Source organism: Wyeomyia smithii, chromosome 2, assembly GCF_029784165.1.
Source record: "Wyeomyia smithii strain HCP4-BCI-WySm-NY-G18 chromosome 2, ASM2978416v1, whole genome shotgun sequence".
Lineage (NCBI taxonomy): Eukaryota > Metazoa > Arthropoda > Insecta > Diptera > Culicidae > Wyeomyia > Wyeomyia smithii.
Window position 1 is genome coordinate 207,377,512 of NC_073695.1, and position 16,463 is coordinate 207,393,974.

At 35.3% G+C, this 16,463-nt stretch overlaps 2 protein-coding genes across 5 annotated transcripts in view; one reads left to right on the forward strand and one right to left on the reverse strand.

The window, feature by feature from the left end:
* LOC129724834 (intraflagellar transport protein 74 homolog) overlaps positions 1 to 16,155 on the reverse strand; it is a 106,363-nt gene extending 90,208 nt beyond the window's left edge. For all 3 annotated transcript variants that reach the window (XM_055680058.1, XM_055680057.1, XM_055680056.1), the window contains exon 1: positions 15,993 to 16,155. In XM_055680058.1, the coding sequence (XP_055536033.1) occupies positions 15,993 to 15,999 (7 nt within the window). In that variant the 5' untranslated portion in view covers positions 16,000 to 16,155. The remainder of the gene's footprint in view (positions 1 to 15,992) is intronic.
* Positions 1 to 16,463, forward strand: part of LOC129724833 (SLIT-ROBO Rho GTPase-activating protein 1-like) — a 177,605-nt gene that overhangs the window by 70,353 nt on the left and 90,789 nt on the right. The gene's annotated exons all lie outside the window — the stretch shown is intronic.

Genomic DNA, 16,463 nt, shown 5'->3' on the forward strand with positions numbered 1-16,463 from the left:
TAGCGTTTCATACAGAATACACTTGGTAGGCACGATTTCCTTCGATAAAACGCCTTTTGATATCTCGGTTGGTATCGTTGATATTAGTTACCAGAGAACCGAAACACAAACTCGTCGACTACCTCGAACTCATCCCCGTCGATTGTTACCGTATTGCATAACCGTGTCCTGTCGTGCTCGGATCCACCTACAAGCATATAATTTTTTTTAGACGTATTAACCTTCAATCCGGGCTACTGGGCCACCGTCTTAAATTTCCTGACGAAAATATTCACGCAAAACAAATAAATAACCTGATCTGTTCAAAATCGTGCCTCGCTTGTAAAACCCGGCCATTTCCCAACTCTCGCTAGCGCGACGTTGAACATTAGGCAGGAGAAACCATCACCATCGGCCATGGGAGAATTAGTGTTTTGTAGAGTGCAAGTTTAGTACGGGTTTGCAGACTACGGGACCTCCGCTGGTTACGCGATCCGTAGGAGGCCTTGTTTGCAGCTGATATCCGCCTTTTTATCTCACGGCTATCCTCGTTGTCACATGTCATTAATGTAACCAGGTAAATGAATTCGTGGACTACTTCAAAAGTTTTCCCATCTAACACCACCTCAGCACCAACATCCGTCGGACTACCACGCTCTCTACCAGCCACCATGTATTTCCTTTTGATATTTTTTGATTTCTCGAAATTTATCGTGGAGCTTTCCCCTGTAAAGCACATTCGTATTCGCCAACAAAGGTCTCCTGCTCATTTCTATAAGTTCCGCTCCGATGCCGTCCTTTTCGGCAGATTTGTTCCGTGTTGGGTATTTTCGTCCGTGCGACCAATTTTTTATATTTTGTGTCAATAAACACCTATAATAAGTGCGCTAGCAAAAATCCTATTTTTTTGGTAAAACATGTAGCCAAAGCTGGAGGAAACTTCATTTTGCAAATCAATGCGGACGGAAAATCATGTAATGTATATCTATATTTCTATTATAACACAAAATGATGAAATAATTAGGTGTAATGATATAATGAAATAATGAGTTAGTAACACGGTTATAAGGGAAACCAATGACAAACTATGACTTTGATAACATAACCTTACTTAGAAGAATGTGTTACTGATGGCGTCAGTATTCCACATATTTTGAACGATTGTGTACCTAATTGAGTATCATTATTGGCCATATATTTATCTGACGTAATTTCAGATACCTTTTCTTCAGGCTCCGATTGCCATCAAAAGCACAAGGCCGTTTTTACGAAATTAACTCATATGAGGAAAATCAGTTGTTACTTCTGAGAAGGCAGTAAACTGGACCTAAAAATCCAATGCAACCTGACAGATAAAGAGAGGTCAAAATAACTTTCCTTAGAAAATACCTATCGGGAGTTATATATGGCCAATTCTGACGAAATTGGGTTGAGCTAAAATTAGCAGCATAAGCTGCAGCTCTCTAAATATAGCATCTTTCAAGAGAGCACCGCAGACCGAAGGTGTTGCAAGGTTTGCTACCCAGTAAGAATTGTCGGGCCGATGTCGGACCAATTCGCGTCCGATTCTCCGATAGATCGGTCCGACAACGGGTGGACATTTGGCTCAACATCGGTCCGATATCGTGCTCAAATGCAACAAAAATGTCGGACCAGGGTTCATTCGCTCCTAGGGGTTCATTCGTCTTCGTGCGTCGCGGGCGAGAGGGAAGTTTAGTTGTGTTTGTTTTGAAGCAAGTCCGGTGCGGCTGGCATGCGGACTTGGTCAAAACAAACACAACCAAACTTCTCCTGCCGCAAAGAGATCACGATGGCGGGGTGTGCGATTCAATCTTCATTGTATGCGACGCAGCAACGGCGGTGTGCAGGTTGCTTTGTTTTGATTATTTTGATAGCGCGGTTTTGGATTAGAGCGCTTCACTTATTTTAGGATGGTGCATGATTAATTATTTTTATCCACTATATAAAAATGGATTTACGTAACGCAGATTTTATTGATATTATTCCCGCCGTTACTGAGGTGCACAATAAGCACCATCATTTTAAATCGTTTTAAATCAAGAAAGTAAGCGGTGACATGTACATTTTATTGAAAGAAAATATTCGTAGAGTTCGAAGCAATATATTTGTGAAACATTTAGGGTTTCTTAATAGATAATTGATATTAATCACATAATGTAAAACGTGGCGACGGGGCTGTGCAATTTATACCTAGTGGTGTGGGATGTAGTAACGGCGGTGTGCAGGTTACTTTGTTTTGATTATTTTGATAGCGCAGTTTTGGTTTAAAGCGCTTCATTTATAGGATGGTGCATGATTAATTATTTTTATCCACTATATAAAAATGGATTTACGAAACGAAGATTTTATTGATATTATTCCCGCCGTCACTGAGGTGCACAATAAGCACCATCATTTTAAATCGTTTTAAATCATGAAAGTAAGCGGTGACATGTACATTTGATTACAAGAAAATATTCGTAGAGTTCGAAGCAATATATTTGTGAAACATTTAGGGTTTTCTTAATAATAAAAATTGTGATATCATTCACATAACGTAAAACGTGGTGGCGGGGCTGTGCGATTCAAACCTCATTGTGTGCGATGCAACAACGGCGATGTGCAGGTTGCTTTATTTTGATTATTTCGATAGCGCAGTATTGGATTAGAGCGCTTCATTTATAGAATGGTGCATGATTAATTATTTTTATCCACTATATAAAAATGGATTTACGAAACGAAGATTTTATTGATATTATTCCCGCCGTCACTGAGGTGCACAATAAGCACCATCATTTTAAATCGTTTTAAATCATGAAAGTAAGCGGTGACATGTACATTTGATTACAAGAAAATATTCGTAGAGTTCGAAGCAATATATTTGTGAAACATTTAGGGTTTCTTAATACATAATTGATATTATTCACATAATGTAAAACGTGGCGACGGGGCTGTGCAATTTATACCTAGTGGTGTGGGATGTAGTAACGGCGGTGTGCAGGTTACTTTGTTTTGATTATTTTGATAGCGCAGTTTTGGTTTAGAGCGCTTCATTTATAGGATGGTGCATGATTAATTATTTTTATCTACTATATAAAAATTAATTTACGTAAGGCAGATCTTATTGATATTATTGCCGCCGTTTCTGAGGTGCACAATAAGCACCATCGTTTCAAATCGTTCTAAATCAAGAAAGTAAGCAGTGACATCTACGTTTTATTGCAAGAAAATATTCGTAGAGGTCGAAGCAATATATTTGTGAAACAGTTAGGGTTTTTTAATACTTAAATCTGTGATATCATTCAAATAACGTAAAACGTGGCGACGGGGCTGTGCGATTCACATTTCATTGTGTGCGATCCAGCAACGGCGGGGTGCAGGTTCTTATTTTGATTACTTCGATAGCGCAGTATTACATTAGAGTACTTCATTTATAGGATGGATCATGATTAATAATTTTTATCTACTACATGAAAATTAAATCCCTCAACGCAGATCTTATTAATATTATTCTCACCGTCCCTGAGGTGCACAATAACCACCATCATTTTAAATCGTTCTAAATCAAAAAAGTAAGCGGTGACATGTACGTTTTATTGCAAGAAAATATTCGCAGAGGTCGACGCAATATATTTGAGAAACAATTAGGGATTTTTAATAAAAAAAAAAGTGATATCATTCACATGACGAAAATAAATAAAACCTAACTTTTTTTCGCTCAACGTTCAACCTATACTTCGAAATTCAAAGCGATGGCATGTGTTTTTTTTTATTTGATATTCAGACGAGACGTTTGAGGTGGAATACTGACCCCGTACGATTTTGGCAACACGTCTGAATTCTACATGTTGCCAAATTCGATCCATGCCAGAAACGAACGGTTTATTTTCATCATATTTTGTTACTTTTAATGTGACCAATGACTTAGACTCTAGATATGGCCACCAATGAACTAGTTTGTGGATTCCAAGTCGTTATAGGTGACGCTTGATGGGTTTTGGTTCAATAATTCTGATGTATCTGGAACACATTCGGGATAGGTCCGCATGTGGCCTTCGGCGACCTAGACACTTTATATGACCACCGAAGTAATTAAAGGCATGGTACGGTTCTAATCACTGTCATTATATTACCCGAGCATGGTCCGGTCATATATCCGGAACCAGTTGACCGATTCTGACAAGCCTCCTTTGCAACATTAGGGACCATAATATAGGTAATTGAACTTAAATCGGTTAAAGTAAAAACGAGAAAACTTAAAAATATGAATAAAAAAACCGTACGTTTTTTTTGGCCTATGCGCCAAAATCGAACAGTGTCAAAAATGAACCGTACCAAAAACGAAACAAGCCAAAATCGAACGGGGTCTGTAATTGGTATCAGATTACTAAAGATATTATTCACGAGACTACGAAAAATATACAAAACCGTGACTTTTCATGCTTAATTTACTTCTAAATCAAAATCTGAAGCGATAATATGTGTTTTTTCTATATTAAAATGTTTTTTATTGTTTCGGATAGACATGTGTGGGAAAGTTATGGTATTTTCTCCTTCACTAAAAATTGAGTAGATCATGCTGAATCAGGATTTTTTATGCTCAATTTTTCTTCAATTCAATGTTCATAGAGATGATGTGTGTTTTTGCTACATTAGAATGTTTGGAAAAATTTTTGAGGAGAAATTATACTTATACTGACTATAAAAATTGAGATATTATTTACAAGACTACGTAAAACATGCAAAATCATGACTTTTAATACTTAATCTACCTCTGAAACGAAATTCAAGGCGATGATATGTGATATTTTTTCAATAAAATGATCGTTGATGTTAAGAAAAGACATTTGAGGAGAAACGACAGGTATCTGTTCACTAAAAATTGAGATAACATTCACTACATAAAATATTCATAATGATGATACTTAATGCGTAATTGGCCTCTAACTCGAAATTTAAAGCGATGATAAATAGTTACATTCAAGTGTTCGGTGTTTTACATTGAAATACTAGGAAAAAAATTTGAGGATATCTGACATATGAAGAAAATATGGAGATATATTGCAAATAATTTGATCTGATAAAAATAGAGATATTATTAATAAAACCACGTAGACATGCAAATCATGAATGTTAATCGCCCTTTAATTGATGAATTTCAATGACATCAAACTGTTTGTTTCAAATGTGCACGCGAAGTGATGTTTTTGAATATCCATATTTAACGCAGGAAATAGTAGTACGGTCAGTTTTAATTCCGCGGTTTTGTACGAGTTTTTTTTAACTCGAATTTTCGAACTAATGCGTTTTTTTACGTGATTTTTTATGCTTAACAGCGCACTAGATGCGACATTATGCGTATTTTGTATAAGGTAGAAAAACCGAATGTCGCAAGTCATTGTTTTTGATTTTCAGCTGGAACGGTACTGTATGACAAGTAATGTGTGCCACACATCCCAGACACATGACGATATTTTCATTAAATACGTAACTACAATCCCAGCTGGTCTCGAGGTACGATGCTGGCCTAACAAGCCAGTCGCCGTAGGTTCGAGTCTCGGCTCGGGAGAGACTGTTAGTGTCAGTAGGATCGTAGCGCTAGCCCCGCAATTGTCCTGTACACTCAACAGTTGGCTGCGAAGTCTGTGTATAATAAAAAACAGAAGGTCGAGATCCGATACGGAATGTAGCACCAAGGCTTTGCTTTTTTTTACGTAACTACAAACATTGTAACAATCATGATTAATCTTGCAGATTATTTGACCTAAACTTATGAATGTTAAAAAAACAGCAGATGACCATTTACATCCTACATCAACTCCAGCTCTCATATTTTTACTTTGTGGAGGTAATTTCCGGTATCTGGCGGACAGCCCAAGGTGGTCAAATTCAATCCAATCGTAGTGTTTTCAGAAACAGAATGATACCCAGCCGTGCAATGTCCGGGGCAGTACAGTGTTGTCGTCGTGCGAATAAAAAATATCGTTGCCGACGATATTTTGTGCTTCCCGGAGCGGTTCACGGCAGCAACTTGCGAAGATGTGACTATGTGGCAGTGAAATATTTTCGTTTTTTTTTTTGCATTCGCTTCACGGCTTGGACTCTGCCCGACAGCAGTGGGAACAGCGCTTAATTCGCATATAATTTTGTAAAAGCAATCCGAAGGTGAATAGGTATGACAAGAGTGAATACATAGAGTGGCGCAGAGTCTGAAGCAAGAAAAACCAAACGAACCAAACGATCAAAATAAACAAATTTTACTACTTTGCTAGACTTATCGGAAAGGGTATTATGATTATTAAAAAAAGCTTACAATAAATTGAGTTTTTTATTTTTTTTTTATTTTTAACTTTAAAGAAAGCGTACAATATATTGAATTCAATTTAATTTAATTTATTTTTTTTTTTTCGTTTATGTATATGTGCATTCAATTGTGTAGGTTTGTTTGTTCGATCGATGTCGCAATCGGTGAATCGTTCGTATCAGTCTAAGAAGTAAAATAAAGTAAAAACATAAGTAACTGGTCTCATAATGGAAACATTGAATTTTTTACCTATGCTTTCCCGCAGAAGCAAGTCTCCCGATCCCTTTGAACCTTCTAGCTGATCGTTGGACCATACTGTAATGTTGTAAAGAGTTTTCAGAAAACAGTTTGGAGGCAACAATTCATCATCGGCAGCAATTCCAGCAGCAGTAGCAATAGTCCCAGCAGCAGCAGTAGTCTCAGCAGCAGCAGTAGTCCTAGCAGTAGCAGTAGTTCAGCAGCAGTAGCAGTCTTAACGTCTTTTGTTGTTTTGTTGTTGAATCTACCACCCGCAATAATTTTACCATGAAAAACACTGTCGGTGACTTCTGAATGCATATAAAAAATGCCTAAAAATGGCTGTGAAGATACATAACAACCCCTCTTTTCATTGTAAAAATGACAAACACAGTGTTTTTTATTGTTCTGAACAATGATATTTAATGTAGAATTGATGTATTTACAATAGAAAACATAGTCAAATTATGATAAAGCTATATACAATTACAGCAATCGCTAAGGTTTTTTGATGTTACTGTTTTCGGGTGCTCTCGTACTGGTTTCTTTCACTTGAGTTTGGCATTGGAAATCTTGAAGCACACCAGGTATAGGTCACAGCTTCCCGTTGGCTGCGGCCACGTACAGATCCCGCTCGTAATGATCATGAACCTATTCAAAATGACAAAAAACATTTTATTCATCACTTGCAATTATTTTCTAGTTTACTTACACTGCAAAGTCGGGTGTTTTCGGTAGTAAAATAATCTGCTGAAAGACAGCAAACGTCCATGCGTAGCTTTGTTACTATCGGATTCTTTGGAAACCGTAGTGTATCGCCAGAGTGTTTATCTTCAAACAAAGTGCATTATGGACCAGTAAATACACCTCTATATCATCGGTTGAAGGAAACACTAACACAACTCAAAATTTTAAGTATTTGATGTCAAAAACTGTCAGCTCACAAAGCATCTAGCATAGTTGTGTCCATTTTGTTCCGCTAACCAGAACAGAAGCTTATTAGACCACAAACTTTCAAACGTGTGTTTCCCGAAACAAGTACGTTGATTGATCGTACGCACCGTCTCATTGTTTTTCAAGGGACCCTAGGAATGTATGCAAGATTTTTCTCAACTAAAAAACTAAAAACTTGGTGTCTAGTAAATATTATTGATATGAATTTTATTACAACCGAAATTTTGATCCTGATTCGTGCCATGTTTATCGTGGTTCGGGCCATTTAAGATTTTATTTCTTCCTAATAATAAATAGAAGTGGAGCATTACAAATTGATGGAAAACGTGATATAAACGTACTTTTGTGTCAAATACAGTTATATTCTTCATACTATAATAAAGAATAATGTAAAAAATACCCACATGCATATGAGCTGTTGCGGAACAGAGTGGTCTATGTGCCATCGAGCAAATTTTTCAGGAGAGGCAATTTTCAAAAAATCTCTGAATAAAATTCTGTTCAACGGAATCTTTCGGACAAAATGTTCTAATATAAAAGTTATGAAGTGGTTTAACATGTGAATACATAAAATTACCATTTTTTTGGCGAAATGAGTGAATTTACCATACCAATGCACGTAGACCACTCTGACTTCATACATATTTTACTGGAATCCTCGTATCGTTTCGAAACAGAGTGGTCTATGTACAAAAACATAAATAAAAATGACGTTAACTCGTACTAGTGGCTAGTGTCACATGTTATTTGATGTACATGGCATGTCACATGTAACATGTGACGTGTAACATTACATGTAACACAAAATGTTACATATTACATGATATTTGACATGTTATATTTTTCGTGTTACATCACGTGTAACATGTTACAGGACAAGTGACAAGTTACATATCACATTCAATATGTTACATATATGTCACATAGCCATTCTGTTTCGGACGAAATTTCAATATAGTATCAATCTGCTTTAAAGTTCGATTTTTCGAAATTTTTCTAGTCTTCTAACTTCAGTTTCTTGGGAAGATACGGATTATGTGAAAAACTCATTTTTGAAAAAAAATGGTCTTTAGACCACTCTGTTCCGCAACGGCTAATATATGGGTATACAAGAAGATTTTGCAGTCCCGTTAGGATAGGCTTTGTCGTATTGAAAATTGTTGAAGTTTATTTTGAAAAAGAAATTTAATGTGAGGGTTTGACACTCTTTTTCTGTACGGACTTCCTCACTGCGATCAGAATCGTTGATCTGTTGTAAGATATATCTGGGTGTCTGCTGTATCCCGCACTTCTATTATTAGCAATACCACTATTGAGAAGTGGCATGCTTAAAATTAATTAATTGGTGCTGGGTTCGATGATGGCAATTTCGGTCACGGGTTACTTTAAAACACGTTTTATTATGTCAAAGCCGACGTTTCAAGGATATATATATATATAACGATATATACGTCGGCTTTGACATAATAAAACGTGTTTTAAAGTAACCCGTGACCGAAATTGCCATCATCGAACCCATTAACTATTTATTGGTCAAACAACGCTTAACATTTATTGGTGCTTGTATGTAATATGATTTTACACTCTTTTTTACTCACTATCGGCTCTACTATACCGAGCCTCGTTCCTCCCGCCAAATATTTCCAATAAAATTCCCTGGAAAAGTTTCATCGTGCGTCCTTCTAACCAGTTTTATTTATATCGAATGGTCTGATTCTACTAAGAATCGAACCCGTGACTAAATGCATACTTTTTTACACTTCCATCTTTTTTTTTTTTTCAAAACAAATTATCAGTCACTAGAGTCACTGACTGCTTCTATTCGCATAATAGTGCTATGTAAAATTTGAGTGTTCTTTTGTTTGCGATATTGGGTTCATTTTGGGATTCTTTTCAAGAAGAGCCATTAAAAAAGTAAGGTTTGATTCTCACAACCTCGATTTAAATGGCTATTCTTGGAGACCACGCCAAAATGGACCCAATTCCGCAAAAAAAAAAAAAAAAACAGGAAAGCTTAGGACTTCAACATAGGACTGTTGTGCGAATAGCGGCAGCGCAGTCATTGTACCAAAACATAATTTTTCCAACGGCTCTCGCGAACGGAGGATTTTGCATAATTTACTTTTTTACAAAAATAGTGATCTTTTTTCGTTGTTCACGTAAAATATTTCGGTTTTTGTAGTAAGAAAAAAATATTGCTTCAAAAAAAACTGTCGTTTCCGAGCATGCTATTATTGTTATAAACAAGCCAGTTAATGGTTCTTCAAAACCAGTGCTTACCACAGCCACATTTTCTTGGAAAAAATAGTTTCGAGATAATCGTGGTATGTGGCGCGCAGCAGCAGATTACGCGCTTGCAATAGCTGGCAAATCGGTTCTACTGCTCAAACGTTTATGTTTTTTTTAAATATGCTCTAGTTGAAAAAATCGACATGTTTTTAATGCTTTATCTGAAAGTACATATCCTTTTAGAAAATGCAATAAAGAATATTTCGATTTGTTTCAACTAACGCTAGTGTATAACCAACCCCTAATAGTAAATACAGATTAATTTAGTTTATTAGTACTTTCACCTTTACGTGGCTATATCTATTTTGAAAATGCAAAAAGCGATAATTCAAATATTTTTTTCAGGTTCAGGACGTTACTTCGATGTACTCCAGCATTGAGCAATTTCGAATAGGTATTATGTAACATTGGTGTAACACCGATTTACCAACAACAAAAAGTACGAAAAGCAAAAAATTTTGAAGCAGTGCTTTCGGACACTCGGTCTTTTGAAAGATTCAAAAATGAATTTTAAAACGATGTAAAACGAGTTTGCCATTGGGGCAATTCAACGAATTGGCACTGCCGTACCAAGAGCCTGAAAATGGTCTCGAACAGAATTCGGACGTGCAAAATGTGTCGGAAACGCTATCCATTGTTGTAACCGATATTCGGCTATTCCGATTGAGTGGCTACCCTGATTATTTAAGTATTACATACTATTTTACAACTAATAATGATAGAGTTCAGTTTGCTTCACAACTCTGTTAGTTTAAGCATTTTAAAAATTAGCATTAGCTTAGCGAAAATGCGAAGGGTTTGGGACTATTTCAGCAGCAGACGAAAAAAGTCTGGTTTTCTACAGCATACTAATGCAAAATCTGCCGAAAAGCGACCTCTGTCGATGTGATGCAATTCCTTCCCGATACTCTAGTTATTTTTCTATTTTGTGTTCATCATTTTTACTGGATTTTGTTAACCCTGGAAAGAAAAGCATATTTTGATGTGCGTAAAAGAATAATAATACGTCGAATTGACTCCCGGCTTTCAAATAATTGAAAATGCAATTGTTACTTCAAAAACTATCATTGAATGGTCATTACAGTATTAACTCATCGATAAACAACAAACACCAGAACTCAGGTTTTAATGTTTCTTTCTTCTCCATTTCTTTTACCATTTAAAAAAAAGTTAAAAGAAAAATTAGAAACTAATTAGAGTGATCTATTGGTAATTAAAAATATTTTAACAACCAAAACGGTTTCTTTGATAGTGGCATAGTGTTTTTGGAAAAGTTGTAGATAATTATTTTGACATTAAAAAAAATATTAGCTGCGATTTTTTTTTTTTAAATATTGTTTTTTTTTTCAAAAGTACAATTTTTTTTTTCATGATTTCTCCATGAGCGGACAGTCCGCAGTGTTTAGGTAATCTTTTGTAGTTTTCATGAAAAAATATGATTTTTTTAAAAATGAGCTTTTTTCAATTGTTAAGTTAATATTTAAAAAATAAATAAATTTGAATAAATTAAAAAAAAATACAAAAAAATTCCAGAGTAAAGATAAAATTATTATCTACAACTTTGCCGAAGACGTCACACCGATCAAACCAACCGTTTTGGTTAATCATCAATACCTTTCCAATATAGCATTTTTCTGTGCCTTCTCGAAAATGAGCCGTGTTTCAAAAAACCAAACCAATAGCACAAAATTGCGACTATGCAAAGTTTAAAACTGGGACATTTGTTGTGGAAGTTTCTTCAGATTGCGTTGAAGTTTATGTCTTTAAAATGACGAGCCAAATGACCGAATACATAACCTGAGCTCACATTGTCCTAGAACAACATTTACTTTCTAAGAAAGTGTTCTACGCTTGCACGTAAGAGTTTTCTAAACACTTCCGGTTTTTTTTCCAGAAAACAACTAACATTTGATTCTTTTTTGGAAAATTTGGCGAAATCGACTGAAATAAAATTATTTACAAAGTCCTACATACGTTTTTGGTATGTAATAGCCATAAAAAAATAAATTGACTCCAGTCGATTGTAAAAATGTTGTTTGAAGAAGACCGCATTTTAAAAGTTTAGTATCCCAAAATCGTTCTTCATTCGAGGGAAACGTAGCTTCCAAAAAACGCGAAAATTTAAAAATCCTCGTGAAAATACCGGGTAAACTCTGAAATCCTCGTGGAAAAATTTTATTTGTTAAATTTTTTTGAGCATGTCTGCTGAATACTTTTTGAAAAAGATTAAAAAGCAAACGGCTTTTCTGGGTAACTCGAGTAAAAAACGCGGTAATTTCGAAATTCACTGTTTACCCACTTTTGGGAGTACACTAAGGTCGCTTTTTAAGCGGCTTTTTTTACGCGAATTCCGGAATTTACGCGGTTTTTTTAACGCGGATTCCAGAATTTACGCGGTTTTTTTTACGCGGATTCCGGAATTTACGCGAATTCCAGAATTTACGCGGTTTTTTTTTACGCGGATTCCGGAATTTACGCGGTTTCTTTTTACGCGGCACGTATCCCCCTCTCATTTCACCGAAAAAGTAGTCAAAATTACAAGATTCCTCACGGCTTTCGATATTTCCGAAAGGAGACAGATTCAGGCAACCGATTTAACGTATATTCACAAACAAAACAATAGATTTTTAGACAAAAAAACCTTAAGTCCCGTTGCCGCATAACAATAGCGCATTGACCGGTTGCCAGCCAAAAGCTTGTTTTTGATTATTTCTGTGACCGTTTGCGCACTATTAAAGCAGAAAAGGGTGTTAAATGTTATGTACTTATACTGTAAAAGACACGCTAAAGAAATTTGTCAATTATTATATAACTTGGTAGTAAAACTACGGTGGGCGGACTTACCCTGTTTACCCCTAATAAGAGTTTAAAGTTCATTACTTGAGGTAAAAACTGATTTTTCTCCACCAGGAATGGGTTAAGCTTAAATCCGCTTGAGAAAATGTCTTGAGGCCAGAAATTTCAAAAGTCGATTTTGAAGAATTCACGTTTTCAAAGATCAGAAGCAACGAAAATAATTTGAAATTCAATTCAAAATTCATGAAATGGTAGAGGTTTAAAATGCAGAGCCTGTCTTTGTTTTTTTTTCTCAAATTGCTTGCATACTCCTCCAAAATCAGAAAGACTTATTTTTCAAAAAAAAAAAGTCAAAACTATAAGGGCCATAGCGAAAACTATTCGCTTAAAATAAACCTGGAAAAATACCACGATAACAATGGTATCAAATTAGTCCTTTCTCTATTGTCGAGGCAATGACTGAGCCTCAAGAAATTCTAAGAAAACGGAAAAAATATTTTGAATGACAGAAATACACACAATTGTTCATAATTCAGCTCACAATTGCCATGAAACGTTTACAGAGACTAGAAAAAGATAATGAATATGTTCAAATATTTCTGAAGCTCTTCGATAAAAGTCAGCAATCAGATTTTAATTCAAAGTCAGAAATGCACCAAAAACATAGAAAAATCAGTTATAATATGAAAGTTATAAATTCAATTTTTTTAAATAGATTTTTGTTGAAAAATCGGAAATTTAGAACGCGGATTTAGAAAACACAAAACAAGCTCATTTAGCTCAAAAAGGCGCAAATTAATTCTAAGTAGCAGCAAAAATTATATTGAAGCCTGAAAGAAACTATTTAATTTCAAATTTAATCTAGAAAAGTGTGTGCAAAAATTTATTCTCAAACAAATTTAAACATGCCAGAAACGGCTATCATTGCAATTTCAGGCAAGGCGAAAAACTATCTCGATCCGGAGTCAAAAAAAGTGCTCTAATTATTATGAAAACTCTGAAAAATAACAAGAATGTTTCTTCTCATTCACTAAAAATGACTATGAAAAAGTTATCAGAAAACAAGAAAAAAAAATTAAATAATTATTAAAGCCAATTCAATAAAAAAATTTAAAGTTAATTCAATTTAAAATTAAGTTTTAAAATAGAAATGAATAAGGCTAAAATCCGTAATAAAGCTTAAAAACAATTGATGAAATTTCTCAATGCTTGAAATAATAGAAAATGATTTGCAATTGCATTCCTCAGCCTTCATTCGAAAAATCAACAGCAAACAGATGTTGGCCGAAGTAGTTAGCCCTTTTGAGAGTTTTAAATGAAATAATAATACATATTGAAATCCAATTTCTCTCACAAATTTATTTTGTCAATGAATGAACGTGGCTGAACTTTTATATTTATGCGTTTTAAAACCGGGAAAAACACCAATTTCTAACCGGGAAAACCAGGAAAAAGCGAGAATTTGAAATTGGAAATCTGCTGGCCACCCTGTAATCAATTAAAGTTTATTAAACATATCTCTTTTCTTTTCTTCTGATAATTTATATTAGCATTAGCCAATGCTTTATTTTTTTCAAAGAAGCAGTAAATTATAATAACGAAAGAAAATAAGTATTTCACGTTCGCTAACGGCAAATTTGTGAGAAACAATTTGGTGATTCGATCATCTGGAAAATTCGATTATCCGGAGTGAAAAAAAATTCGACACTTCGGCTAAATATTGTACAGTCATACCTCGATATACGGCAACCTCGATATAAGGCAACCTCGATATAACGTAACTCGATATACGGTAAATTTTACCTCTATATAACGTAACTTTTTAAGATGAATTAAAATTGAAAATAAATGATACAGCAACTGTATGGGTATAAATTGCTTCAAAAAAATGTTTGTAGTAAGTTTTGGAACCAATGAAACCGATGCGAAAATTGTTCTAAATAAGAAAGGTTTAAAAATACTAACAGGTGATGAGAAATGAATTTTCACGCTTCTTCAGTAACAATTCACAGTCTTGCAACAATTAAAAAAAATTATTTTTCATTGCTTGTTTTGATATTTTCTTTAAATGGGCATAAGAAAGATTTAAAAATACTGATAGGTGATGGGAAATAGGTTTTCGCGCATCTTTGAGTGACCATCAACAGTTTTGCATCAATCAAAAAAAAAATTGTTGCTTGTTGAAAATTGTCCTAAATCTGCATAAGAATGGTTTGAAAATACTAATAGGTAATGGGAAATAGGTTTTCACGCTTCTTCGAGTAACCTCTTGTATCACTTGAAAAAAAAAATTTTATTTGCTTCTGAAAATATTTCTAAATGAGCATAAGAAAGGTTTAAAAATACTGATAGGTTATGGAAAATAGGTTTTCGCGCATCTTTGAGTAACCATTAATATTCTTGCATAAATTAAAAAAATGTTTTTTTAACGAAACGAAAATAAAAATAAAGTTGCCTTATATCGAGGTATGACTGTATACGAAAGCGAATTTTTCCTCGATTTCTAATTAATGTTTCAAAATAAAATAATCAAAAGTCCACTTATCAATGGCTAAGAAACAACGTGTCGCTCTAATTTTGAGAAAAAAAAAGCTTCAAAAAGTGAAGTTCATAGCAGAACTCGTTATGTATTATTCTCCAAAAACACTAACCTGGCGAGTGCAATTGCACTCTATCGATGAGAAAATTGAATCCGTTATCGAGGATATCCAGCAACCACCTCTTGCTGAAAACCACCAAAACAACACACTTGCTGGTTGCGAACCAGCATTCTTTTCTAATATAGCTTGGATTAAATCCAAGTTACTTTTCCACTACACTTTTCCATAAACACCACACTTAACCCCCCCTGAGTTTCACAATTCTATTCACCAGAATATAAACAGTTTTTCACACTGCTGCATTGCAGCATACTTGGCACCGGGAAAAACTACGCACTGTTTGGCAGCAGCCCGATTAACACTTCCGACACTTAAGATTACGCCGCGACAATCAAAATACGCGAATATAAATTTCTAACGCGACACGAAATAATCCAACTTTTATAACAACTCGATTGAAAATTAAAAGTGCATCAAACCGTAATGCTACCGTATAAAAAAAAGCAAAACAAGCAAGCAAACAAGAGCGCGTTGCTCTACCCCGAGTCTGTACGCAATGACAAAAAAAAAAAGCGTTCAACACATACAGATCGTGTATCTGTATGCGCATACGTTTATTACTCGTCGAGAATGAAGAGCGTTTTCATGCGAACCAACATGCCCGGCGCCAAAAGAGAAAGACGAAAAAACAGAAATAGAGCGTCCAGCGCACACACCAATGCGAGAGATCGTGTATTTCGAGCGAATTTCGTTCAACCCGCATGAATTTTGAGAGAAGCGGGTCGGATGGTCCGAATCGCGTTCCATGAAATTCTGACTGGGTAAGCACTTACCGGTCATATGAGAAGGTGAAGGAAAATTAGCGTGAAAGGTGCTTCTTCAGTGGATTAACACCCGTCGTGTCTGAGCTTGGAAATTCCTAAAGCTTATTCGTATATACTCTCTGTCTGCTATTGCCAAATATGGTTTATGTTTACATTGTTTTGCTGCGCTACGTTGGATGGTCGGCACTAAACGCGGTGAGGAGAAGGGATTCGTTACTCATTTGGTGAGAATATAAGAGATACACTGAGCTGTGTCGATCAACTGTGGTAATACAGTTTCAGGCAACACTAAAGTTTCATTCTCACTATATTGCTTGAGTATGATCAGTTAACATCAGCTGCCAATGTTTAGGTTTTGCTTGTATGAGCAAAGAGAGTCCAGAAAATTACACACGATTGCAGGGTGCACAACAGTATGTACATTCGTTCAACTGGATTGTCGATAAAACTGAATTTTTTTGAGCATGAATCGTTGATGAG